The sequence below is a fragment of the Trichoderma camerunense genome (assembly GCF_050948025.1).
Source record: "Trichoderma camerunense strain CBS 138272 chromosome Unknown V8C40scaffold_2, whole genome shotgun sequence".
In the NCBI taxonomy this organism is placed as follows: domain Eukaryota; kingdom Fungi; phylum Ascomycota; class Sordariomycetes; order Hypocreales; family Hypocreaceae; genus Trichoderma; species Trichoderma camerunense.
In genome coordinates, this window is record NW_028145368.1 from 1,052,061 (window position 1) to 1,078,196 (window position 26,136).

General features: G+C 46.1%; 8 protein-coding genes across 8 annotated transcripts; 2 read left to right on the forward strand and 6 right to left on the reverse strand.

Annotated features, from left to right (window-relative positions):
* Positions 1-154: 154 nt before the first annotated feature.
* V8C40DRAFT_232655 (S-adenosyl-L-methionine-dependent methyltransferase) lies at positions 155-1,074 on the reverse strand. Its single transcript, XM_083213187.1, has one exon. It carries the CDS (start codon positions 929-931, stop codon positions 242-244), a length of 690 nt encoding a protein of 229 aa, XP_083077754.1. The 5' UTR covers positions 932-1,074; the 3' UTR covers positions 155-241.
* Positions 1,075-1,474: 400 nt separating this feature from the next.
* V8C40DRAFT_232656 (Zn(II)2Cys6 transcription factor domain-containing protein) lies at positions 1,475-3,112 on the forward strand. The gene is made up of 2 exons (XM_083213188.1): positions 1,475-1,745; positions 1,829-3,112. The coding sequence occupies exons 1-2, from the start codon at positions 1,527-1,529 to the stop codon at positions 3,026-3,028; spliced, it is 1,419 nt and encodes a 472-aa protein (XP_083077755.1). The 5' UTR covers positions 1,475-1,526; the 3' UTR covers positions 3,029-3,112.
* Positions 3,067-3,908, reverse strand: V8C40DRAFT_232657 (GFA family protein). The gene has a single exon (XM_083213189.1). The coding sequence runs from the start codon at positions 3,806-3,808 to the stop codon at positions 3,212-3,214; it is 597 nt and encodes a 198-aa protein (XP_083077756.1). The 5' UTR covers positions 3,809-3,908; the 3' UTR covers positions 3,067-3,211.
* Positions 3,909-4,701: 793 nt separating this feature from the next.
* On the reverse strand, positions 4,702-6,108 carry V8C40DRAFT_261432 (uncharacterized protein; the record flags this gene model as incomplete). Its single annotated transcript, XM_083219263.1, has 2 exons — positions 4,702-5,586; positions 5,656-6,108. 2 exons carry the CDS (start codon positions 6,106-6,108, stop codon positions 4,702-4,704), a joined length of 1,338 nt encoding a protein of 445 aa, XP_083077757.1.
* A 4,575-nt stretch (positions 6,109-10,683) lies between these two features.
* On the forward strand, positions 10,684-13,015 carry V8C40DRAFT_282453 (S53 family peptidase; the record flags this gene model as incomplete). The annotated part of the gene is made up of 5 exons (XM_083221787.1): positions 10,684-11,032; positions 11,100-11,506; positions 11,561-12,111; positions 12,214-12,497; positions 12,574-13,015. The coding sequence occupies exons 1-5, from the start codon at positions 10,821-10,823 to the stop codon at positions 13,013-13,015; spliced, it is 1,896 nt and encodes a 631-aa protein (XP_083077758.1). The 5' UTR covers positions 10,684-10,820.
* A 2,608-nt stretch (positions 13,016-15,623) lies between these two features.
* Positions 15,624-17,468, reverse strand: V8C40DRAFT_282458 (NACHT domain-containing protein; the record flags this gene model as incomplete). The annotated part of the gene is made up of 2 exons (XM_083221788.1): positions 15,624-17,221; positions 17,306-17,468. The coding sequence occupies 2 exons, from the start codon at positions 17,466-17,468 to the stop codon at positions 15,624-15,626; spliced, it is 1,761 nt and encodes a 586-aa protein (XP_083077759.1).
* Positions 17,469-18,683: 1,215 nt separating this feature from the next.
* On the reverse strand, positions 18,684-19,429 carry V8C40DRAFT_232661 (uncharacterized protein). The gene has a single exon (XM_083213190.1). It carries the CDS (start codon positions 19,176-19,178, stop codon positions 18,798-18,800), a length of 381 nt encoding a protein of 126 aa, XP_083077760.1. The 5' UTR covers positions 19,179-19,429; the 3' UTR covers positions 18,684-18,797.
* A 1,452-nt stretch (positions 19,430-20,881) lies between these two features.
* V8C40DRAFT_282460 (uncharacterized protein) lies at positions 20,882-24,351 on the reverse strand (the record flags this gene model as incomplete). Its single annotated transcript, XM_083221789.1, has 7 exons — positions 23,777-24,351; positions 23,426-23,718; positions 22,938-23,206; positions 22,738-22,868; positions 22,488-22,666; positions 21,497-21,570; positions 20,882-21,334 (listed from the first exon to the last, which is right to left on the reverse strand). Exons 1-7 carry the CDS (start codon positions 24,205-24,207, stop codon positions 20,882-20,884), a joined length of 1,830 nt encoding a protein of 609 aa, XP_083077761.1. The 5' UTR covers positions 24,208-24,351.
* Between the last annotated feature and the right edge of the window lie 1,785 nt (positions 24,352-26,136).

A 26,136-nucleotide genomic window follows, 5' to 3' on the forward strand; every position in this document is an offset into this window, starting at 1 on the left:
GGGAGCGCATCAATTGCCAGTGCCATAGTGCTCTATTGCCTACCATACTTGAAGAATACGACAGGACAGAGAGACTTTTCATGAGCTTTAGAGAAGACAACATTGGGGAATACACCGACGTTGACTTTGATATCATGAGGAAAAAAGAATGGTGGATGACTTCTGTTATTTAATATATCTGACTATAGCTACTTAGATTCAATATTTATCTCTGGTGCTTTTCTACAGGATCTTGTAGGCATCAGTGGCTCTTAACCACGGCGAGGATGAAGCCAGTAAACACAGGGTTAGGTATCATCGAATGACAAGCCACTGTCGGCATCAGTGTGGCCTGGACTCGCTCATCTCTGCCAATCTTTGTCAAGATAGTCTCGCCCCCTTCTTCTTGCCCATTCTTAATCATAGATGGAATCACATCGTCCAGAAAGATACATCCACCGAGACGCGTCAACTTGACCGCCCAGTCGAAGTGCTCCCACTGATCTTCAAAGTCCGCGTCGATAAATACCATGTCAAACTGCCTCCCTTCCTCCGCAAGTTTCGGCAATACATCCAGCGCTGATCCAAGAAGAACCTCTGCATCGAGGCCTTTGACATTCTCCAATGCCGTGTCCCGATGTTTTGGGTCGATTTCGATACTGGTCACCTTGGCTCCCGCTTCCGCAAAACAGATGGACGAGTAGCCTCCCAGCGTACCAACTTCGAGAACTGACTTGACTCCCATGAGCTGAGCGAGAATGGATAGATGTTGACCAGCCATGGGGAGGACACTGATGGGTGGAAGGCCTTTGGCTGCCGAGTTGGCCAAGCATTGTTCAAGCTTGGGATTGGGACGGAGAAAAGCAGATTGGGCTTGTGCGTCGAAGTTTGGGGCTAAGCGAAAGTTATCATAGCTGAAAACTTTCTGCATCGCTGGTGTTGTGAGTGCCATATTGAAGTGGTGTATTGATCCTGTAAGAGCTGAAAACTTGCAAAGTGTCCGATGAGGATAGTATTGAAACTTTGAACAACATCAAGCAATGCATCTAGCACTTATATACTTACTTCGGAATTCTCGAATGACCGATAGGCCGCGCAGAGTATGTAAGGCATCCCTCACATCTTAGAAGGATGTAGCTTGTTTCATATGAGTCCGACATGTCTGAGCGATGTGTTTATCAGTTTCTAAGACGGATTGGACTAAACGAGGCGGGGGCTCGTTCAACTCAATGGATCAGCGAATCCACCAACGCCAGCAAATCAGCAATCCTATGTACATGAAATATTTCCTATTTGACAAATGAAGAACTGACTACTTCAATGTCCGAGCCCCCTTTTCGGAGTATTACAATAAGGCCCCGCATTTGCCGAAATCTCGGGGTTCCGCATCGCCAGATCCGGCTCGTTTAGTCTTGTAGGGTTTAGTGTCCGAGATATCTACATCTCGCCTTGTATAGTCCGATGTCCAGACAAACCCGACCACCGATTTCGCCAACCACACGACAACTCCCCTACATCAAGTAAAGATCGTGTACTCTCTCGCAGTAATGGAACCAGCATCAACGTCTGGCTCATCCCCCAATGAGGCAAAGAAGACGACCGCTCCGTCGCTACTCGACTGCACTAATGTCTTCATTATGAACTCCGGTCCAGAACCGGCGTTATGCAAGATCCCAACCAACTTGGTAGTAGACCCATTCAGGCAGAAAAGGCTGCATCACAAATCCAAGCGCGGATGTGACCAGTGCAGGAAACGACGAGTAAAGGTTGGTCATCGGTCTAATGGGCGCTACATTACGTTGACACCGGTCTCCGAATGCTGCTAACCTGCGTCATTCATATACACAAGTGTGACGAGAGAGTTCCAAGATGCTCGGCATGCACTCGCCGCCAAGAGCCTTGTAGTTGTTGGATTCCTGGCAGCCGCAGACGAGAGGTTGAAAGACCGCAAGAGATCCTTGCTGTTGACCAAGTACCTCGGAGCGTCTCACTACAACACAAATTGGTATCGGATGAAGTCAATTTGCTACACATGAAGCTCTTTCACAACTTTCAACATCAAACGATCCCTACCCTCCTCTTTGACTCGGGTGCCTGGGAAACTGCCATGCAGCTATCCTTCAGCTTCCCCTCTCTAATGCATGCCATACTTTGTGCGTCAGCGAGGCAGCTGTCGTTTCTCTTTCCCGACGAGCAGAAGTATGCTACAGCAGCAACCACTCATTTGATAAAGACACTATGCCTCTTCCGTGACGACCTTTCTAGTGAGCTCACTGCATACAACGTCGATGCGTTTATGGTCACGACTGCGTTGCTGCACATGAAGATGTGGTCCAATGTCGAGTTTGTGGTGTTTGGGCCTGACGGGGCTATGTCATATGATCCGCTTCAAGACCGTGTTTTCCAACACAGCCTGGGCGTCTTGCACGTATTCTTGAGCTGTATTCCTCTTTCCTTGCAGGGATCATCGCCATTGATGCCGCACATTAGACATAGCTCTCGGAATATCCTGGTCAATGCTGCAAAGCTAAGTAGAAAGTCACTGGAAAACTTCAGGCGATTTTTCTCATATGAACGACCTCTCAGTTTATCCCTCCTTTCCGTGCCTCTCCCCTTTGTTCGCGATTCCGACCTTGCCCCAGAAGATTTCTGGGCCGTTGAGATACCAAAGCTAGCGGAAATAGGCCCTTCTGAGTCTAAAGAAGCAGGCTACTCTTTAAAAGGGTATTATGGCATTGTAGATCGCCTTTGCCTCATATTATCCTTCCTTCCAGAGGCACAAGAGGAGGAGTATGAGGGCTTGAGCCCCGAGTTGACAACAAATCTTTCTCGGTATCTTATTATATTCCCTGTTCTGTGTGACCAACAGTTCGTCTCGATGGTGAGTCATGGAGACCCTCACGCAATGGTCTTATTGTATCACTTTTATCGCGCCGTAAGGATCCTTGTTCCTTCAACAGAGCATTGGTGGGCACAAAGAAGGGCTAGCTTGGCAGAGACGGCGATACAGCAATGGCTATCCCAAGAGTGGGCTAGAAATGGGGTGTGAGTTCCAGACAAGATTTGCTAGATCTCACATTGTATATTGCTTGACCTTTCCTCTCGTTCAATCCACTCCTATAATAGACAAGCTTTCTATAACTTCTGATAATGATATGCATCATGAACTACGTCTTTAAACCCTAGAGAGCTAGATTGAGAAACTATAGAAACTCTATAGAAACTTTGTTACTCATGGCTTCACACGTGGTGCTCCTGGCTCACTGCCCTCCGGCACAGGAACCAGAGCCGACCTTGTATAAATATGCCTAGCACCCTCCAGATTAAAACCTTCAACGCAGCCACCTTTGACCGCAAGTGAGGGCCTAGGCGTACCATCCTTGAAAATTACCCGATGCAGGATACGAACGCCACACACTTTGCAGAAATAGCACTCTACTGTGTTGCCGGAATCCGCTCGTCTGGCCCACATGCCAATGTGTTGCTGTAAATGTTTGGGAAATGGCCACATGCCCTCAGATGGGAAGATGGCAGAGGTACCAAATGCGGAAGCCGATTGTTTCTGGCATTCCGTGCAGTGGCATACATATTTGCTGAGAGGTTCAGGGCGCGAGGCTCTGAGGGAAATGGTGCCGCATTGGCAAGTTATCTTTGGATGTTCGCTTGACTTTGGGGGCATATTAGAGTGGTAGCGATGATATATTGATGAGGTCGGATGTGTTGAACCCTTGGGGCGACTCATGAGATATGGACGTAGTAAGCTGGTTGGTGGCCGCAGTGCAGTCCGCTGCCGAAAGGCAATTAGTGAATACGCTTTTGAGGAGATCATTGAGAGTAAAAGAGTCAAGGCTGGTGGGATTCAAGATAGGTGATTCAAATCGTAAATAAATTCTATGGTTACCTGGTCTAGAGACATGTAACTAATAAATGCCGACGGACTATCCAGTAGAGTAAGCACAGTTGGAATAACGTTGTTCCCTCGAAACCAAGATCTTTTCTTTATTGGTGGTGGATTAAACGGTGGTGAGTATCTTAGCGCCGGGTTGGTTAACCACTGAAAACGGAATCATGTAAGTACAGATTTGGAGACTTGAGATGCAAATAAATGGAAGACATCACACCCAAGTGAAGAGCTTGGCAAGATCCCGAATTCTCCACTACCTCTGGCCGTATTTTCCTGGATGAAGAAGCAAGGTGTCTTGAGTATCCAAGGGGGTTAGAGTGGGAAGGGAGCAAATAAAAACATACAACGGTTTGCGCTCTCGGATAATCAACCACTAAACCACCAATCTACTATGAGACTTAACTTGTGTCGTCCGAAGTATCCGAAGTCGAAAAGTCTAGGTCCAAATTTTGCCTACGCGGTCCTCTTTGCACAGTGATTTATTCTGAAGCCAATGGAGTGGATGCATTCAAGGATTCGGAGACCCCTCAAGAAGGGGAACGCAAAGCAAATAGCGAGTTGTAAGACAAATGAGAAAAAATTCAATTATTATATCAACTTGAAGGCGGGCGGACTGTGGGTAATCTCCCCTATTTCTCGGTCTCTTGCGGTGCTAACAACTTCACGCATCACACGTTCCACGTCGGTTGCCAGTAGTCAGTACCTACCTGATTCTCCGCCCGCTGTCCCCTTGCCTGAATAGCCATGACTAGTAAAGAAATAAGAGGCACTAAAGAAAGGCAGACATTTGTATAGGAGTTGCTGCGCAAAAGAAAAGTTTAGCTCATCCCGCCCAAGTTCAAGCGTTGAGTAGATCCTAGCACCCTTGGTGCTTCTTCTCGGAGAGCATCATAAATGGTTTCCTCAATTGCCGGAGCTGCGATACTCATAGTCGGTACAGCAGTGATGATCCAGACTGGAATAGCAATTAAAGCTCCCAATCCTGTGACAACACCCAACCCGGCACCAGCAGCGAGGCAAGCGCCATTGATTCCCCAGCCCACTGTTGGAGCGGTTACAGCAGTCGAAACTCCCTGGGCTATCTTATTCTGGTTTTTTGGGTCAAGAACATTTGCAACTCCGTTCAGGAGCCCAGCATGCGCCGCTGGAAGATTGAATGCCACCAGAGGCGAGCCCTTGTGCCTCCGCCCTTCAACTCGAAATGGCTGAAGACTCTCTGGAAAGTGTAATGGCTCCTTGATTGAAATGCGGTACCATGAAGGGATGAGAAGGTGGAACACAATGCTCTTCCCATGATCAGACTCGGCATTTAATTGTGTACGTATGTCCTGCATGAACTGACATAGAGTGTCTAAGTTGTCCGACTTGGCACAGAACATGGGCGAAAGCGGATTCTCCCTGATTAACCGATGGAAAGCTCCGTACCAATTTGTATCAGGATGGTAAACGAAAAAGCGATGAGTATCCCCTTGCGTCGGATCAACTTCATCGACCCGCTCATTGATAAAGTCGTAGACATTCTGAGCAAAGCCGTTGGGGCCACCACTCCCCGACACAGCGATGTTGTTTGCCTCTCCGAGGTGCTCGCTGATGTCGGTCAGGACCTGGATGGCCTGATAACCCTGTGCAATCTGGATAGCCGACACAGTCTGCATCCAGCGCCCGTAATAGTTGATGTGGTCCACCAGTGACCTTCCAATGAGCTAGATGCCATAGAGTTCTCTGACCACATAGTCCGCTGAATCGGTGATCCTTTGACTATTCTCGGCTACCATATTGAAACTGGCTGCGATTGTCTCTGTGTTGCGAGCAAACGTAGTAGAGACATCTTCAATGGCCCCTGCAATCTTGTCTGAGTTGCGAGCAACCGTAGCAGAGACATCTTCAATGGCCTCTGTGAATCTTTCAGCTGCGTTCGTGGTAAGGACAATTCCCCATTCCTTGGTCTTATTTAGTTGAATTTGAGTGAATGTGAGCTCTCGATTACTGCGGGCATTCTCAAGTGCAGGTTGTCCCAGCTTATTCCGAAGTTCAGTCATGCTTTTGGATTCCTCTACCATGGCATTTGCAAGTTCTGGGAAACGCTTTGCTGCGATATCAACCATTTTGCGTTTAGAATCAGCAAGTCGTCCCTCCGACACATTCTTGTATATGGCCGTTGCTTTGACAGGCAGAGCGAGCAACGTGTCCACGGCTTCAATTGGATCCACGGCACATGCATCCATGGTGAAGGCTGGGTGTAAATAGATTCTGAGATATGCAAAAAAGTCGACTTTGGGTCCGTTGACGATTATTGTAAATATGGATGGAGAGATCACAATGTGATGGACACCTACGTGTCGACTCAGCATATTTCTAGGCAGATGGTGATACCAAGTCATATTTTTATCTTGTTTCTGAAGACGCTACCATAGTGAAAACCTCACCAAGACCAAGCACATTAACCACCGCGAGGCAACCCGCCTTGCACAGCCCATTAGATTCTGTTAAATGAATGCATCTATCAATCAATCTGAATGATAGGCTACGACGCAATATACGAACCAACAACGTATAGAACGGCGGCAAGGGCCGCAGCTATGGGTCTTCTTCTGCTTAGTAGCCTACTTGTAAGGTCAGTGTGGTGGTTTGCACTTTTTAACATGCCACCATGTTCGAAATTCCCTGTTCCAGACCGGATAGATTGTGCTGATCTGTACCTGAGACTTCAAAGTTGTAACATCTGGAGACCTGAAGTTTTATATGATAACGGGCTCTCACAAGAGTACATGTAGAATACTGCAGCTGTGTGAGCCGGGCCCAACAGCAACCACAGTGGCGCAGCTCTCATTCACTGGCTGGCGCAGCCAATAGCACAATGCCAGTGGCATGAATGATAATTATCCTGTCACAACAGGGCGCTTAGCTACATGTATTCGACCGTAGTGTTTGCGGCCTGCGACCTAGCCGGGCGCAATGGTGGCAGTGGCGGTCACACGGAGTATTACATGATACCTACACACATGATACAATGGCATCCAGCTGTAACCACGATCTGCCACGACACAGTGCTGGTGGAGGTCGGCTATGCTGTTGGATGTCTCTCGCAGCGTGCCTATATTGCTTGTCCTCTTTGTGTCCGCCATCTCTTAAGACCGATCGCAGTGAAAATGCTGCTATTTAAGTCGAATCCTTCATCGTCGCAAGATACACGTGGGTAGCCCCCCCTAAGCTTGTTGAAACTTGAAGGGAGATGCCTCGCAATAAACCACCCTTTTTCGGATGGTGTGTCCAGTGGTCTTGACAAGAGCACAACTGATATCTTTGAGTGCTTGGCCAACTGATGTCTTCATGGGGATTTCCTCAGTGGAGCTTCTTGTGGGTACACAAATGTGCTTTTTATTCTCTGAATCCGATTTCAAGACTTTTAGACTGCCTACACGTTAGCCAGCTGGCAGTAACTCCAGGAATGTGTAACTTACATCATTTTGACAGCCGCCTATGAGCGATCAATGTAGCTTTCTTCAGATTCGAACTGTACATCTTAAAGACAGGTAGAAAGGCAACAATTGTGATTCATATTGTACCTTCGGGAAATGACTAAACAAGATTATGACCAAGTGGAAATTAAACTTGGTCTGTCAGTGTTAACTTATATCAAGTCACTGGCAGTTTGTTGGAGATCATACTTAGGTTCTTCAGCAGATAATCTTCGCCGACTGAGGGCCAAGGCGCCTAAATAGGTGTCATAATTAGACGACCTATAAAAATATGGATGTAGGAACTATAGTCGCGGAGAGAAGCGGTTGATTAAAATAAGAAATTACAAATGAATTTGACTTTGCTTTTAAACAGATTGGTATCCTGATACCGTTGTGTTAATCTTCCCTTTGACTTTGACCTCGAGGAAAGAAGAAAATGTGAAGTGATGTAATGTCAAATAAAAGAGTATTCAGGTTCAAGATATGCAGTTCATGTAAGACAAAAAATGGAATAATAATAGATAATATAGAATTATAATACAGAATATTGAATAAGCTACTATCTTAAAATGTTGGGTTGCGAGGTCATTACCTGTTGTTAGAACTACCTAAAGGCATCAGAACAGTAGTAAGGTGAGCTCCGTTTGAATACCGGGATGGGTCACATTTCACAGTACGAGTACATCCTACCCGTGGATTATGAAGTTAATACTCCATACATACACGTAAACCTAGCGCGGAGTTCGTCGGCTTCTAACGACAGCAGCGTCTGGATCCAAATATGGAGACCTGGGAGGCTGGAATGCAAAAAGTGGAAGAGGTTGAACTTAAGAAAAGAGTTCGACAGGACCCCGAATTCTCCACTATCTATGGTCGTATGTGCTTGAATGTGTAGCTAATAGCATTATAATGATACCGCATTCAGATGCGCTAGAAGAGTCAAACTGTGTTTGCTAGTCCTCACCCTGCCCGTTTTTGGCTTGTTTTCAAGGGAGCAGACAAAAATGACGCGCTAGTTATGGAATCTCCTGACCTCGTGTCAAAAGTTATGGTGGAGTCTCTGCGTTGCCTTTCAGAAATAAATATGCCTTCAGGCATTGATATCAAGCTAATAGATGAAACTACGTGCAGATATCCCCACACAACTATGCAAATGGTCATTTTTATATGGAGAATAGATATTTTGATTTACTAGTAAATCATCATAATATGAAGTACCAACACAAAGACCAACAATTTGGCAAACTGCCGTTGCGATTAATAACATGTAAAGCCACTAACACAAGGTCTTCCTTCGCAGCTTGGTGAAGCTGGACAAGAGAAAGCTATGTAATATCATAAATTCCGGGTTAACCGAATCTTCCTTAGCAACCAAAACGTTCTCTTTCAGCTTCGAATCTGAGATATATGACACCGAGTTAACGACATCCAGTTTGTGGTAGTAAAGCTATGGAAGTTCCCATCGAGATATACCCGTGAGCTGGTGCGTTATCGTGGACCAGCCGGCACTCTCGGTAGCTGACTCTCATGCAGATACCCATTGAAACTCGTCAAGGCCAAGAAATACCTACTCTAGTAGAAATTTATAACACCAGTTTATGTGCGGATTCTAGATCTACAGATTCTCGTTGAAGTTCGTTTAAAAGTGAAGCTATACCTATTTTAGTCGAGATTTATCACTTACAACACGAGTTTACTTTGTATACAACTCATCTCCACTAAGGATAGGGGAAAAGAAACCCCTGTTTATAATGCACTACGCGATGATGCCCGCAATAGGTATAGGAATTAAAAACCGTACAATTCTAACCATATTATTGGGCCATTAACGAGCCGTCTGGCCCAGACAAGATCTTTGTGCTGCAGTCAGCGCAAGGGTCGACAACGTAGACAAGGAAAGAAATACGAGGTTTATATAGACAACAGATAATCCAAGGGTGTAGAAAGTGACTAGTCTTGTATTTTGTTATAGATGTTTACTATACCATCTGGTATAGTCTTACTTTGCACGCTTTTTCAAAGAAGTTTCTATTTACCTAGCTTCATAATGGTGCCACTCCAGTTCGCCATTGGCGTTACGTTGGTAGCCCATTGAAATGGGATTGGCTACGATACGAAGCTAGATGTCCCGCAGGAACCCGCATCCTTGCGGCCTACTCCAGCATCCCCCACTCTAGATGTCGAATCGGCAGTTTGATGACTTCGCAAGGAGCCTATTTGCGCATGCACAAGCATTGACATGTCCTCTTGATATTAGACTAACTGAATGTAACAAGAACTTTTGCAAGTGACTTTGAACACGCGCGGCCTGCATAACAACTTGACCGCCTCTACTACATGTACTTATCTGGTGGGGAACCGAAACTACTAAACAGTAATGTACGTTAACGGCACGGCACGACTCGTATCCGCATGCTCCGCCCGTCAAGTCGGAATGATCCGAACATGAAACCAAACTTCCCACAGCCTGCGAGCTGGCCCTCAGGACAAAGGCACCGCAAAAGGCGACACTTGCGAAGTTCCAACGAGGGAAACCATACAAATACCAAGCCACTCCATGGGTTCCCACAAGTCTCGGGAGATTGTCTATGCCCCTCAGATCACATCCGACGGGACCTCCTGAGCCAGGTGGGCACTATAATCTTGGTCATACCTGACAAAAGCATGTGTTTGAAGACTTGATGATGTTTATTCGATTGGCCATGAGTCTATTTATTCGTCATTTATTCGCATTGAGCATGTAGCTTCACGCCTGAGTCGTTAAGTCTGACTGGTGTAGTAGTCAAAATGGGTCACTTCAATAAGCCCAAGTAACTCCGAGTCCATGATACTAACGAGGCATTACATACAGAGTAAATGGCATCAGGGTCAGTCGTACTTCATACTTCTGTAGGGAGTAGTTTGCCCCGGATTCGCTGAGCTGGGGTTTGAACAGTAAACATGAAACGTAGCGTCACTTTAAGCCCCATTACGCATACGAAGCTTCTACTAATCGAACCGGATATGTAGATAGAGGTGGCCGAAAGCGGGCCAGGGTAAATACTGTTTCTGGGCTAGTTTCCGTAGAGCCATGAGATGAGACCTAAGGTATCGAATACGAGACTTACTGACCGTCTATGAAGAAAGTTGGCGTTGCGTTTGGCAAGGATGCACGAATTGTGATTATATGATCTGAATGGGGCATTTTAAAAAAAGGTGTCGAAATGGCAACCATGTAATACCCTATTAGGTATCTAACTTAATATAATTTGTATGGTATACGAAGTACTCCGTAGTTCGGATTGGATCTGATACCCCTATAACAGCTCTGCGTGGCTTAACCTGAACATGCTCAATCGAACGTAACGCTGCCGATTGGTCTAGGTTAAATTTGTTGCGGAATTTGACTGTACAAGACTTTTTCTTAAATAGGAGCGCGCAACCGTTTTGACCTCCTGGAGAATTCATTGAAAGTCCCTCTTCACAGTCTTCACAACATGAAGTACAATATCATTTTGGCCCTCGGAGGTCTCGCCGGGGCTCTTACGAGCAACTCGACTTCTAGAGTGCTCCACGAGTCTCGCGAAGCCAAGCATCAGCTATCACAATGGCAGAAATTGGATAAGCTGCCGGCCGACACAATTGTGCCTGTGCGCCTTGCTTTGAAGCAGGGAAATACGGATCGGGGGAAGGATCTTCTCATGGAAATGTAAGCGCGAGCTTGATCACTGCGGCGAGCTATCCCCCTGGATTTGCTTCGACTAACACGTTGCCAGTTCCAATCATACATCGGAGAAATATGGCCAGCACCTCACCCAAGAAGAGATTGTCGAGCTTTTTGCCCCGGCTAACGAGTCTATTAATGCTGTCAAGAGCTGGCTTGTGGCATCCGGCATCTCCAGTGGGGCTATCAAGATCCCGAAGAGCAAAGGCTGGCTTTATTTTGACGCTACAGTTGCCCAGCTTGAGGCCGCATTGGACACGGAGTACCATGTTTACACTCACCTCAGCTCTGGATCCAGTCACTTCGGCACTCACGAGTACTCTTTGCCCTCAAACGTATCTGAACATGTTGACTTCATCATGCCGGCTGTGGCAATGGCTCACCTATCGAACAATACCCGTCAGCCGACAAGGAAGCGTGCTTTAGAGGTTGAGCGGGCACTCCCCGCCACTCAACTTTGTGAGTAATCATTGTAAAACTCTGGTAGGACGATACCGGCTGACCGCCCCTAAGTCTCAGACGGGAGTGATCAGGCTGCCTGCAACGCAAGCCAAATCCTTCCAGCCTGCATCCAGTACCTGTACCAGTTTCCTAACAACACCAAGGCTGATCCGAGGAACGTCATTGGGATCTACGAGGCAGCCGACTCATTATTCTCCCAGAGCAACCTAAACCTATTCTACAAGGATTTCTATCCCAGAATTCCACAAGGTTTTGGACCTCAAATTGACAGCATTGATGGTGCGACTACCGCGCAGAGCCCGTCCGGCGGCGAGACCGATCTCGATGTTCAGATGATTATGCCGATTATATATCCTCAAAACGCAGTCATGTACCAGACCAACGTGTCTCTTGACCAAGGCACAGAACTTGGACTGTACAATCGATTCTTGGATGCTATTGACGGAACATACTGCAACTACTCTGCATACGGAGAGACGGGTGATGACCCAGTGTTTGATGGCAATCTCACCCACCCGGACTGTGGGACATTCAAGCCCACATCTGTGATATCAACTTCATGGAGCTACTCTGAAAATCACTTCCCAGCGGCTTATTCAAAGGTTAGCTCCTTCTCCTCTGTCTCCTTGGTATTCACCAACACTAGTCCCCTTTCCTCTTATTCTCTTGCTCTCAGCTGACATGGTCTGGGTGCCATCCAACAGCGTCAATGCGATGAATGGATGAAACTGAGTCTGCAAGGCACCACCGTCGTGTCCGCCAGCGGTGATGACGGGGCCAGAGGAGACTCCTGTATTGGCGACGACTCAACGATCTTCGCCCCCGACCAATCCTCGGGCTGTCCGTGGATACTGTCCGTTGGGGGCACCGGCTTGCCGGACAACTATAAGCCGGGAGATCAAGAAGTTGCGCCACATGAGTATCTGCCTGGTGGTGGTTGGAGTAACATCCATCTCAGACCGGACTACCAGGAAGACGCAGTTTCAGAGTGAGTCACATCATGGGAAATGTGTTATTGCGCCACAAGAGGGGAGGGGCCGTATAACTGACATTGAGTTGCTCAGGTACTTCAAGAACCACGATCCTAATATCCCCTTCTATCACACCAAGGACGGTGATATTCCGTTGACCGGTGGGTCGTACAACCGTGATGGCCGGGCATATCCCGATGTTTCCGCCATCTCAGAGTTTGGACTTACAGTCTCCACCGGTGGTGTGGTTCTGCGTGATAATGTCGGTACGTCAATGGCTGCTCCCATTGTCGCGGCCCTCATTTCTCGCATCAACGAGGAGCGCCTCAGCGCTGGAAAAAGTCTGGTGGGCTTTGTGAATCCGGTTTTCTACGCGCATCCCGAGATGTTCAACGACATTACAGTCTCCCCCCTCAAGGTAGCCCCATGCAACGAGACGGGGTACTTGGAAGCAGTCAAAGGCTGGGACCCCATGACTGGGCTAGGAACCCCTAATTATCCGGCCATGCTGGAAGTTTTCATGAACCTCAAGTGATGTAATTAGCAAGCCGGCGGCAACGTCTTCAACTCTGCTGGAGTCGCGGTACGATATTCCCTGGGTGACGCGAACTCGTTTCAGTCAGAACTTTCTTTTCACAGCTTCGCCCGCTTCGTTTATTAGACTTTGTATGCCATGATGCCATTCTTCAAGGCCATCTTCAAACAGCCTCCCGCTATCGAATATGTTCTGCTGGATTACCATTTGCTTATAACGTAGCATTTTTGCATAGGATTGCACTCAATATGTTGTCGACCTTCTTATATAACCACGAAAAAGTTCTACATCCGCATGAATCCGTCTGATATAAAACCTAGAATCAATACATTTCCTGAAGAGCAGCCGATAGCAAGTTTCTGCGTAGCCAATGCCGATCTCACAGGACGATATTCTGGTGGCAGCCAAAGGACACTCAGGCCATTGCAATTGACCCAGCATCTGTCCTCGCTTAGAGTCCACCCCATAGCTTTGGGGTCCTTGTGGTGCCCAAAACTCCCACTGGCCTCTGAGCGCTGAGGCAAATCATCCAGAGAAGTGATGGTCCTGTCGGTGATGATAGTTGATTCGTTTAGAAATGACAAGTGAGATGTTGGTTCCATTGCGTAAGTCTTCAATAACACACCCGTTGCCACATCCCAGTGCCATAGCATACCATTGTGAGAATTTGATAGCAGACTTTTGTTGTCAGGCGAGAACGCTACTGACAAGAGCCGATCTGTATTGCCTTGGAGAGTCAAGAGTAACCCGCCGGAAGCTACATCCCAGACCAGCACTACACTGTCATCGGATGCCGACGCGAGTTTTCGGCCATCGGATGAGAAGACAACTGAGTTAACTTTGCCGGTGTGGCCTTTAAGTGCGTTTTTCACCGCACCTGTGCTTCTATCCCAGAGCAGAAGGGTACCCTCGTATAAGGCTGAAGCCAACAGTTGACCATCTGGAGAGAAAGCCACTGAGTCAACATGACATGCATTGCCCTTCATGGCTTTCAAAAGCAATTCTGAGAGCCCATCCCATGTCTGAAATGCACCAGTAATTACATCGGAGGGGCTCGGTGTCCTGCTTCCACTCCGAAGCCATCTCGTAGCACCCCTTGGATGTGACACCAATTGTGTATTATCTCTTCTCACTACCGAGTTGCCGTGTCTTGTGTTGCCGTATTTTATGGTGCTGTCAAGGGTCATCAGTTGTTCAGCTGTTTGTGTATCCCAAAGCCGCACTGTGCCATCGCTAAATCCTGCCGCAAGCACTTTGCTATCAGAAGAGAAGGCTACTGAGCAAACTCGGCTCCTCTGACCCTCGAGCTCGTGCTGCACCCTGCCAGTTCTGGTGTTCCAGAGCAGCAAGGTTCTGTTGTGTGATGCTGATACCAACTGCAGATGATTTGGTGAAAAGGCTAGCAGAGTGACTCGGCTTCTTCGAACAAGAGCCTGCTCTGGCGCTGCAGCATGAACATCCCAGAGCCGAAGCATGCCGTCGTATGAGGCCGATGCTAGTTTTTGGCCATTTGATGAGAATACCACTGAATTCACTTGGTTCGTATTTCCTTTAAGAGACCGTATCAACCTGCCTGTGGCCCGGTCCCGTAAATCCCATAGCCGCACCATGCCATCACCGCATCCTGCCGCCAGCGTTTTGCAATCAGGTGAGAATGCTGCCGACCACACTCGACCAAAATCGCCACTGATGGTTTTGTGTTTCCCACTATCTCGTTCAGAAAGTCCCAAATCATAAATATGTACCGTATCCCGTCTCCCAAACGGTGCTGCGACATCATATGTAGTAAGTACCAGTTGTCTGCTATCCGGCGAGAAGATTATTGACCAGACACGGCAATTACTACCCTTAAAGGTTTGCACCAGTATCCCGTTCCGGACGTCCCAAAGATTTACAAGTATTCTCTCACTCTCTTCCAATACTGTCGCTGCTAGTCTTCCGTTAGGCGCAAAGGCTGTTACTGTAACGTTCATCGTCTCAATGAAAGCCGATGAAAGCATACCAGTCCTTACGTCCCAAGACCATATCAGACCACCGACAGAAGCCGATATTACATGCCGGTCATCATATGAGAATATTACTGAGAGAACCGGATTGTCGTGTTTTTTAGCATTCCAGACGATCGCGCCAGTATTAACATCCCAAAGGCATACTCTACCATCATGAGAGCCTGATGCCAACCTTTCACCATTTAGGGAGAAGGCTACTGATAGGACTTTACTTGTATGTGATGTAAGAGATTTCAGTAATGCACCGGTATTTGCATCCCAAAGAAGCACAGTAAAGTCATCAGATGCAGATGCCAGTCGTTGACAATCGGGAGAGAAAGATACCGCATTGATCGAACTAGTGTGACCTTCAAGGATCTGCAGGAGCTCGCTCCATTGGCTCTCAATTGCCGGAGTTACAGTTATCCACAGAGGTTGTTCATGCCGAAAGTGGTGTCGTATTAAGCATTGCGTTGGGCTGAATATCAGCGCCGATGAATATGTCTGGAGAGGATATCTTTCAATAATAGGTCTAAAGTAAAGAATAAAACGACTTGCATCGTGAGCAAGCGTAAGTCATTCCGTATTTATGTTCGATTGTGTCTAGTAAGGTTAAAGTTTCAGTGTTTGTAATGATACTGAAGTTTGCCGTAGACACTTACGGAAAGAAGCTGCTCTAGTTTCGCTACCGCTAAGACGCCGCTTGATAAGCCTCTCCTGAGGCTGAGAGCTTCTAGCCAGTATAAAAAGCTTTTTTTCAAGAATGTATGTACCACGCCGTTATCTTGTAGGTTATTGAAAAGTCTGGTGTCTCCATGTTGTTTCGTTGATTGCCCTGCCTCTTCGAGATGATCCACCCAATAGACACAAGAATAGTAAACACCATCTAAGGGACTTTGGCGATGATCCTGAACCCCCTCAATGGGAAATGTGGGATTAAAAGTTTTGTAAATATCTCGTCTAAGAACACGAGACATAGTTTCGAGAGATTTCGAGAAGATAATATAATGAGTGTGACTGATCCCAAGAGGAAAGATATCCCGAGATGCGTCTTCTGTTAGGAACTCCTTGGCCGACTGATGAATCATATAGACGATGCCGTTCAAAATGGTGAGAAAGGAGCCACATAAGTCAACAACTTCCGTGATGAACCGAGGTGTGTCAGAAATATTATCTCGAATGCCGGCCAAAAGAGCTAGTTCATCGAGTCGAAGCGGTCGATACGCCGCAGCGGCGGTGGAAAGCAGGAGCCAGCATTGTTCTGCTATTCGTCGCCTATGTTTCTGAATCTGCCTGACCATTCTTCGGTATACCTCCTTTAGACTCTCCGGCAATTCCTTTACAATATGTTGTACCTCCCAGCTCGAAGCTGCATCAAGCTCTCCAATAACGAGCGAAACCCACAAAAAGGTACCGTGAGCTTTTCGGCGCATTATATTCCTAACTTCCGTTTGAAGGTCTTCGTTATCGGCAATTGATGATAAATTAGCAACCCGCAGCTTAATATACTCATCAACGGACCGGGATACGTGCTCCGCATTCTGCTCGAGACTTAACGTAACCAAGTGCTGATTAGACTTTATTCTCCGCTCAATTTGAGGTTGGTTGCGACTCGAGATGATCCACTTGACGCGAGATGAAGATGAAGCCTGGATGAAGTTTAAGAGTTTTGGCAGATCGCTTGGTGCACATTCGTCCAGCGCGTCAATGATCAAATACGTATCATTCGACTGTAAGTCATGTAAAATCTCTGTCAAAATTGCAGAAACGGCAAACCAGGCGTTTGTATCTTCAAAGAGTGCTTTCCCAGCGTGGTCGTGCTTCTTTTGTATTCGCTCAATGAGAGATGGCTGCTTGTCAGCAAGCAGATAGATGAGACCTCGGAATACAGATGTAGCGTCGTTAGTACGTGTGTCGGCTGCCTCGCAGAAGAAGTAAGATACTAGCACACCAGGTTGTTGATTCGTAGAGTGTTCCAAGGCTGTCAATTCGTCGATGATTCCGCAAAGCAGCATTGTCTTGCCCTTGCCAGGATCACCTTTGATCCATAGCACCTGGGTGTCTTCAGTGCGGCGCCATTGTTGGTAAGTGTCATTCTCGAGTACCCATTGGTATGAACCTCGCAAAAGATACCCTTTGCTCTGCTCGATGCGAGCCTTGTCGTCGCGGGGGTCCGTGGAGCGCAGGTCAACCAGACATTGATGTTTGTTGGTACTGCCTAAGTATGAAGTTGTTCAAATCAGTCGCATATTACTACAGTACGCCGTGACATATTGATACTAGTTGTGAATAGTTGCATTACCTCGATTGTAATGAAGATTCACAGATGCATTGGAACCAACAGCAGATATTTGGCTGCCAGTATTGTTATTCTGAATACTCCCAGGGCCGTCGAGTTGGAACCTAGGGCTGTCACCTTGCCAAATTTGAGTATTGTCCCCAAAGACGTTGTCCGAGATATTCATTCTATCATGTACTCGCTCTTGGCCCGCCATAGTGGCAATTCAGAGAGGATGTCGTCAAATGCATGACACCATATAAATCATCAAGACAGCGGAGCAAACACAAAAGACAAACAACTCGCATCCTCTCTGCCTACAGCCTTGCGACCTTGCGGGGTAATAAAATGATATACGTGGTATGGAGTGTAGCACCATCGACCAGTAAAATTTCAGGAAGGATTCAAGCTTGATATTCTTAGGTGAAATTATAAGAGAGTACAGGTGGAATATGTTTCTATTGGCAAATGAATCAAGGCAATTATCGCAGAAATCATCACTGTTTCCCGAATTTTGAACCAACGACACATGCTTGTATGTCCTGAATAATAGATAAGCATGTCGGCAGAAGCGAAAAGAGTGGGGGAGGGAATACAGATGCTGATGATTGATGCTTTACAGAGTCATTTGGCAGAAATACCTTTGATAACTAAACTGCTTATAGCTCGCCAATTCGATACGATTGAGGAGTTTCCCTCCCTATACACCCTCGATCTTGTATTGGTTTAGCCTGAGATGATGAGGGAAAATGGGTAACTAAAGGCCGTTTTTAATCGAAGTTATTTGTATAATGGCATTCTTGGTTTCAATTGGTTTAGCGCATTAGTGCAGGCTTAAAAGCCTCTAAAGGTAGAGAGTAAACAGCTGCAGGTACACAAACGATTGTGTTACCATCATATATGCTAATTACAATTGACTCGATTTTTTTTTCGACGTCACGTAAGCGTTTAGGCATATATTTCTAAGCATAACCAGTGGACATACTTTATGAACAGCTGGAGAATACATATTTGAAATACCTCAACTAATAGCAAATACAATATTAATGGATGCCTGATCTGCTTGATAGCTACAAGGAGCAGGAAGAGAACAAGTTAAGGAACTATTTGATCTACCAGCCGTTGCTGCGTTTCGCCAAGAACGAAATCGCGCGAGTCATTTCGAGGAGAAAACTTTCTCCTCTCATCTAGTTGGAGGCAATTGTTACAACTTGGTCCACTTCAACACTGGTCCCTTATAAATAGCCCAGTCCCATCACAGTAATTGCTACAATCGGGATTATTAGCCTGATCTTTCATCTTCTTGGCTTTACGGTATGCCGTATCATAGCAGCTATGCAAAAGTGAAAATGAACCATTTGATATAGTAAATTGTTGCGATTAAGGATCGACCCATACATGTATGTTCTAGTAGCGCTATTCTAATGAATGCCCAAAATCAAAACCCAAGAACCAAGAACCAAGAACCCAAACCCCAAAACCAAACCCCTTCTAAAATTCAGTCTATACCCTGAGCTTAGACCTTGATGCAGCTGATAGTGAAACCAGTCTCCCAGTCCAAAGGTGTCTGAGAGAACTTCTGGAAGTCGCGCTCAGGGTCAGCAATGCTGGCAACCACCTTGGCGAAATCCTTCAAGACGACACAGTCCACATTGGCGAAGTCAGCAGTAAACTGCAGGCTGGTGACAAAGAGAGTGCCATCCTTGGCGAGGTTGGTGTTGGCGTAAGCCTGTCCAAGGCTCACTTCAGATCCATCAAGAGGGATAAAAGCGTTGCCGTTTGCTCCAGAAACATCGTTGGCAAACTGAACTTGAACAGTGCCTCCAGATCGAGGTGCCGGAGCTGCGGAGACAGCAAGGGCGAGAGTGGAGAGAGTGAAGGCAATAGCGGAACGCATTTTGATGAAGATTTGAGTTATTGATTTGGATATGAGTTGAAAGATGTAATTGAAGAGATGTTGTTATTTGTAGTGATGATGTTGTTGTTGTGATTGTTGTAGTGATGTTGTTGTGAGTGATGTAGAAGGATAGCTGAAGGGCAAGATGTACAGCTGTTTATATAGATGATTCTCTCGCTTTTGACAACACATTTTGAGTATATGCTATATATAATTTGACATGTACAGAATAAGCGGATAGCTGTGTTCCGTACACGAAGTCAGTGGAATGAAGCCTTCCGCACAAAGCCACAGCTAGCTTGAGGCTAAAGCTGCAAGAGCTGGCAGACAATAATATGCCAATGCGCTTATAAATTGTATAAGCGCATTTGCTATATTTAATGAAGCGTGTATTACTGCTTTAGGTAACCAGAGTAAGTAAGGTCCGAAGTATTAAGCCACCTTGCTAAGCCGTTGCTTATGCTGGGGCAGAGGACATGTCATGTGCGCTATGTGCTCCTTAGTGTAAGCCACAGCTAGTATTACACGAGAAAACAATAAACCAAGTACTCCGCCAGAAATAAGCTGTTGGACGCTTTGATGGAAGTGGAATAGCACGCTGTGGAACACATGGCATCTCACGAGGAAATTGCTTAGCAAATAACATTTATATCAGCAGGCTAAAAATAGGACATAGCAGCTTAAGCTAAGAGCTGGGCATGTTCATTTGGAAATCGAACAGTGCCTCAGCCTAGCCTACATTGCTAAACTAGATCACTTTGCTTCCTCTGTAGATTTCTAACCAAAAAGTGTCGCTTTATCCTTCATCCCAAACGGCTCATATTTGTAAACCCTTTTGAAGACTGTGTGCAGTCCCATTTCAAGTGGATAATCCGAAGGTACCGCCGTCAAATTGTAAGGCATTAACTTGGGCAGGCACGCATCATCATCTCGTGGCTCCGCATACGAGTACAGGCTGTAAGACTTGTGCCAAGGGCTGACAAGCTATTTTGCTCGTCGGTACGTCTAGGCGCCACTCTATCGCCCTAGTAGTAAGCGAAGCTGCAGATGAAAAGGAATGCTATTACTAACACCGAGAGCTGAACACGCCATTGTATGTACATGGGTCAGTGATTCTCAGGGAAGTTAGGTGCTAAAAGAGGGAGAAGCACTGAAATAGATGCGGGAGTGCAAGATTGTGGAGTTGGAAGAGAGAGATTGAACGGTAGTAAAGAACATGTAACTACCTGATGCGAGACCCCGAAATTTCCCACAACCAATGTTTGTACGTGATGACAAGACTTACAAGGCGGCTCTATATCGAGACTGGCAAGCCCCAACAAATATCTACAGAATCTACTTCATAAAATAGTCAATGTTCTTTTAATTGACTCTACTTAGTTTAAATCTATAACAGAGGACGATATCACATAATACTTTCTAATGGATATGTCCCTGCTTAATAAGAAAGATGGAGGTAAAGTAGAAGTCATGAAAGCACCTTTTGGCAATTTCACGATAGCAATAGCATGGCATATGTTTGCAAGAGTGAGGTTTGGTCTAGTTTGGTTCATTTTTATACTCTGGGCAATCTCTAAAGAAACTTTTCCCATGACCGAAGCAACAGTATGATGCCCTACACCTATTCTTCTATTTTATTTTCATCGCGTTGTTCATGTAGAGAACCCAAAGTGTAAACACTTCATAGCGCCTGATGAACCTATTCATTCGATCTCTTCGATCTTTTGAAAGAAATAGTCCCATCCTTTCCATTCGCGTTTCTTATACATTTCCCTCTCAGTCTGAGGACCCCAAACAACCCCTAGATCCTCCGCAGCGGCATTACTTGCTTCACCAGCTCTAGAGAGCTCGGAGAGGACTTCATTCATTCTCCGAATCCAATAGCCGTTCCAGAAAGTAATCATAAAGTCAAGTCCATCCGTAGCCGCGTCAAAGATCTTAAAGGCATGTGTCTCAAACTCCTCTATCAACGACTCTAGGAGTTCTAACAGTTCTGCATACTCGTCCTGTATTTCTGCGATTTCTTCTGGATCCAATTCTGATCTCATACGAAAGTCCTCTCTGCACATACATGTATGCGCAATGCCCAGCGCATCGAAAGTGATAGACCGTATCGCGGCATGGTGGTGTTCCCTTCGCAATGCGTTGCCGTACTCCTTTAGATACGTAGTATAAGTTGTAGCAATATCAATTGTGTCATGAGTCAATCTCATTCGCTTCAACCTTACCACAAAAGGCGTGCAGCCTCGGATAGAACACCGACAAAAGCAGCTATCAACCGAATCGTCCATCAATATTCGTTCCTCAAGCTCACGTACCAGTTCTTCGCCATTTCCACGTGCACATCCGTTGACTGGCCTTTTGTCACCAAAGAGTGCGAGGACGAAAGCATCTGCAATATAGCCAGTCCAGGGAGGTCTCCAATGGTGTATCCACTCGCAAAGAGGAGCATCATGATCCAGCAACCATTTCGCAAATGGTAAATGTATATGGAAGCTTGGATTGATGCTCATAGGTATATTCAGGTAAGCTGTAATATCAGAGAACCCCAAATCAGAGTAGATATTTGCATCTCCGACGGTCGATAGATCGTGATAGATAGACCTGTTGTCATGGATAGTGGGACTTTCGAATCCGAATCTGTCATAAATCACATATGTAGCCAGAGGTCCAAATTCGATAAAACCCCTCTCCCGAAGAATTTTATCGACTTGAATAGCATATATATCAAGTATAACCGGCCTATTCAATTTGAAGCGGTCGATTTCTAACGGCGAAAGGTACTGTTGCGCGATTAATTTTAGCTTTTGCCGACGTTGCAGTAGCGATTTGGCAAGATAGATTTTGCAATGTTTTGAGGCAGAGGCAATTACATCTCCGTTATAGCCACTCATGAAGTCTCGATGGGGTATAATCGGACAACCTCCCTCCAATAAAATCCTCAAAGGGAATGTACATCGACATGAAGACTCGTCCTGGTTTTCTCGTTGACTGCAAAGGGTTTTACTGAGGAGAATGGCATATCCAAGGACTGTATAACGATCATTATCCTTTTGGACTAAGTGACTTGGATTGCTTCTTTCGACTAAGATTCGCAAGCACTCGGGATAGCCTACGGCTAAGTGGAGGGGAGTCCGACCAGAACAGTACGCTTTTTCTTCAAAGCATTCTGGATATGTCCGTATAAGGCGGCATATTTGAACTTGATCATTCGATATGACTGCCATTGATAATGGACCGTGGAATGCTTAGAGAGCAGTAAGTCACAAGAAAGGGAGAGATGACGAGATACAATCCCCAGTCACATACCATCGGCTACTCTTAGCATTGTAGCATAGCGGCTAAAGGTTTGAGCAAGCTTCTGAGGCTCAAAATGTTTGAAGGCATGGTATGGATTTGAATCTTGGATATCGGCATCACTTGTGTAAAATGCTTCGATGAGAGGTCCTGATAGAGGTTCTCGGGGGGTCGCAATTGCCAATGCTTGCCTTTTGAAATGTATTAGTCGTGAGAGACACTAGGGCTTTATTTGTTATGTTTTGAGCATCATTTTACGTACTGTCCGTCCAAGTCCAATAATGATGCCGATGCCTGCCTCTTGACGAGAAGTGTAGCCAGGTGTATCACGGGTAGAGAGTAGGCTTCACCAATTTCCCAGTCCCAGTCCATTATGAGGTAAATCGAAGACGCCTGTTTTAAGAATATTTTTTAGCTAAATCTCCCTGTATCAGTTAGGTTCTCTGAAAAGTATCTACTCACTACCTCAGCTGCCGCATGGAGTAGAGTTCGGTTCCTTGAGTCGACATCTTTCGCGCTAGCTTTTCCCAGTCTGAAGAGATATTCCAGTTTATGGCTCGCCGAAAGAGTCAATCTTTCCCACTGAACCTGGTTTTTTATTTGCTGGACTTCCAGCTTGTGGTAAAGCATATCAGCACATTCGTCTAGAACAGACATGACACGGAAGGCCGGAGAGACCCTCCGGTCAACGGTTGCACGATATTCAAGGTTCGCGCCGAGACTTTGGCCACCTGCGCCAGTACTTGTGTATAAAGTGATGATAACGGCATTTTTTACCAGACCTGTAACCCTTAAGACCCGGACTCGGCTCCGTTCATTACCGTTGCTTCTGAAATACTTGCAGCCTTTGTAGTGTTCGAAACGAAGTATTTCAGAATCCCAGAAATCCCATGGCAGCCAAGAAATTCGGTTAGTCCTGCGAATTATGTGACGCCGACAGGGACACGAACTCGTTTCAGCTGTAGGAGCCGCTCGGAGGATATTAATGGTAGATTCCAGGCTGGCACACAGCGCCGCTAGGTTACTTGGCTTGTAGGCGAGCTTGTAAATGGCTTTCCTAGGATCGTGCTCGTCAAGTGCGGCTGCCACAGTAGTGTCATTCTGTTGAAGTCGATCGAGTAAATCATCTAATTTTGTGTGTAATGTGGAAATACCGGAGTCAAGTGCAGCAAGGCTATCTGATGCCTGTTGGGACGCGGCCTCAAGGTTGCTCAACTTGCTTGTTGCCAAACAGCTGTAACTTCTATCAAAATTGTATCAAGTCAGTAGAGATAACACATTTAGGCCAGTGCATATCTCACAGTTCAAGATTCTGAAGAGCCAGATCAAGTGTTTCTTTAACCACCCCAAGTGATTTCTGAATTCGACAAATATCTGGCTTTCGAATAGGGTATCTCAACTTCTTCACTTGTTGCTTGATTTTGTCTTGTGGGCGTGCATTGAGTGAGGGGTTATCTGAGAAACGTGCCGCGAGCTGCTTCAGGCTATTAAGCTCAGCTTCGCATGTTTGCATGGAGCTTAAAACTTGAGCAGCAGCTGGCGAAGTGGAGGGATCCAAGGATCCTTGCGTTAGAGACTCTTTAAGAGTACGGAAGACAGTCTCTAAGCCTTGGGCTTGTCGGTCAATAGAGGCGAGGTCCTCATCGCAATCTTTGAGAGTGCTGATATAGGTCGCGATGACGGAACAAATCTGGATCCCTTGCGAAACAACCCCAATGGCGAAATCAGTCATTGCTTGGCTTCAGGTGGTGCTAAGGTACATGTAACTGGCAAGACGCCATGTGTATGTGTCAAAAATTATGATAAGGAGGATGAAATCAGTTGCTTGCTAAATTATCTAGCTAAGAAGGATAGGGCAAGGGATGTAGAATGTATCCAAGTTTCAAAGAGTGAAATCCTAAGGTATCTAGTCGGGACGAAAGCAAGCCATATTTTTGACGTGGAAACATGGGATTGGGAGGGCTCAAGGCATTCTTCATGCAACGTGACCACCATTATGCAAGCAAAAGAATGGCAGTATTGGGTGTTGGCTACGGTGGCGCACGATAATTTGAAGCATGCATGCAATACGCGAGTGGCAGTGCAGTTGAGAGGCTACCTATCAAAATTCAACACCACTTGCTGTAGCGGCTTCTGCCTGGTGCTATCCAACGTAATGCTAACAATTAGTGAAGAGGCATGGCAGTCAGAGATGTATGTTTCAAGAAGCTGCAATTCGCGGTTATAGTGGCCGTTTTTGGCAAGCCTGTTAGGATAGCGAAGCTATACATGTATGCTCGCAGTTGCTATTGACGATGGAGGCTTGCTACCAGTCAAATCGATAAAACCATGTGACGCTATAGTAAGTATTTGAGCTGCTTGTTCATTTGCTTCCCCAAACGGAACCATGCGACTCCAAATATGGGAACCACCCCAAGGCCCCCCAGAAGGGCAGAGCCTGGATTTTGATCAAGAACTCGATAGTATCCCGAATTTTTCATTTCCTGCTATTGTTTTTGTTTCGATTATTCTCAGAAGCACTTTTGTATGAACGTGGAATGTAAACAGTTTAGCAATGGGTTCCGCAATAGCAATCGCAAGACATCTGCTCCCGCCTCAAGCTCTGAAATTTTCATAAAAGTCAAATCTAATTGATTCATCTCCAATACCTATCTACTAGTAGTCACATGGAATGACGTCGCAGTCCTTTTCCGTGTTAAACTCCTCGTACATACTGCTAAGTCGTTGTTGTCCAGGAAGTAAGCGAGGCTCCTCCTCTGATTTCTCGGCTGGGTCTATCCACTCCCCCAAGTCTTGTTCGGTGAGGTATATACAAAATCCTGGTCGTGCACATTTTCCATTTCGTGGGCTGACGACAACTACAGATTTATTTCCAAAAACATCGGGATTCGGCGGCAGGTATTGCACGGTGCTGATTCTGGCCGATCTTGGCAGAAAGATGGTTTCTGTTGGCGTCGATATTGCACAACGCTTCTCGTCTTTCACGGGGCCGATAACTGTCCCATCCCAAGTGCGCTTAGAGGGACAGACATCAGTGTTCTGGGCCATGGCCAGGTTCAAATCAACACGGTAGACACGCAGCCTGGAACTGCTGATAGTGACATACAAGTGTTCTGGCCTCCATGTAAAAGCAAAAGGGAGATGGTGCACAAGCGGCCGTACTGAAGAGCCAATATCGAGAGTTGCTGAACCAACTAATTTTGGCTGCGCTTTAGTTGGTCTGGACTTGGAGAGATTAAAAACCATGATATGTAGCTTTAATCTTAACAACTGTTGGCTTTGCGGCGAACCATCTTTTTCGCAACCTGAGCAATCTACTGCTCCGGTCTCTCCTCTAACCTCGAACACTGCCTCGACTTTTGCAACTCGTAACATGCTCCCGCAGGGTGAAAATGACATATTGAGACATATAGGCTTGCCTAAATACAAGAGAAAGAATTAGCAAACTTGGGTCTGTTCAGATAAGCATATTGTATAACCTTTATTCCGTCATTGAGACCCCCAGGTTCTGCACGTTGCTCATCATCCTAATAGTCAAAAAGAACTCGAATTCACCTACCTTTCCGCGAATCTGATTTCAACTTGAGCTCAAAATAAGAATTCTTCTCAAAGTCCGCAAAAAGTAACTGGCAGCCTCTCAAGGGCCAAACAACAAGAGGAT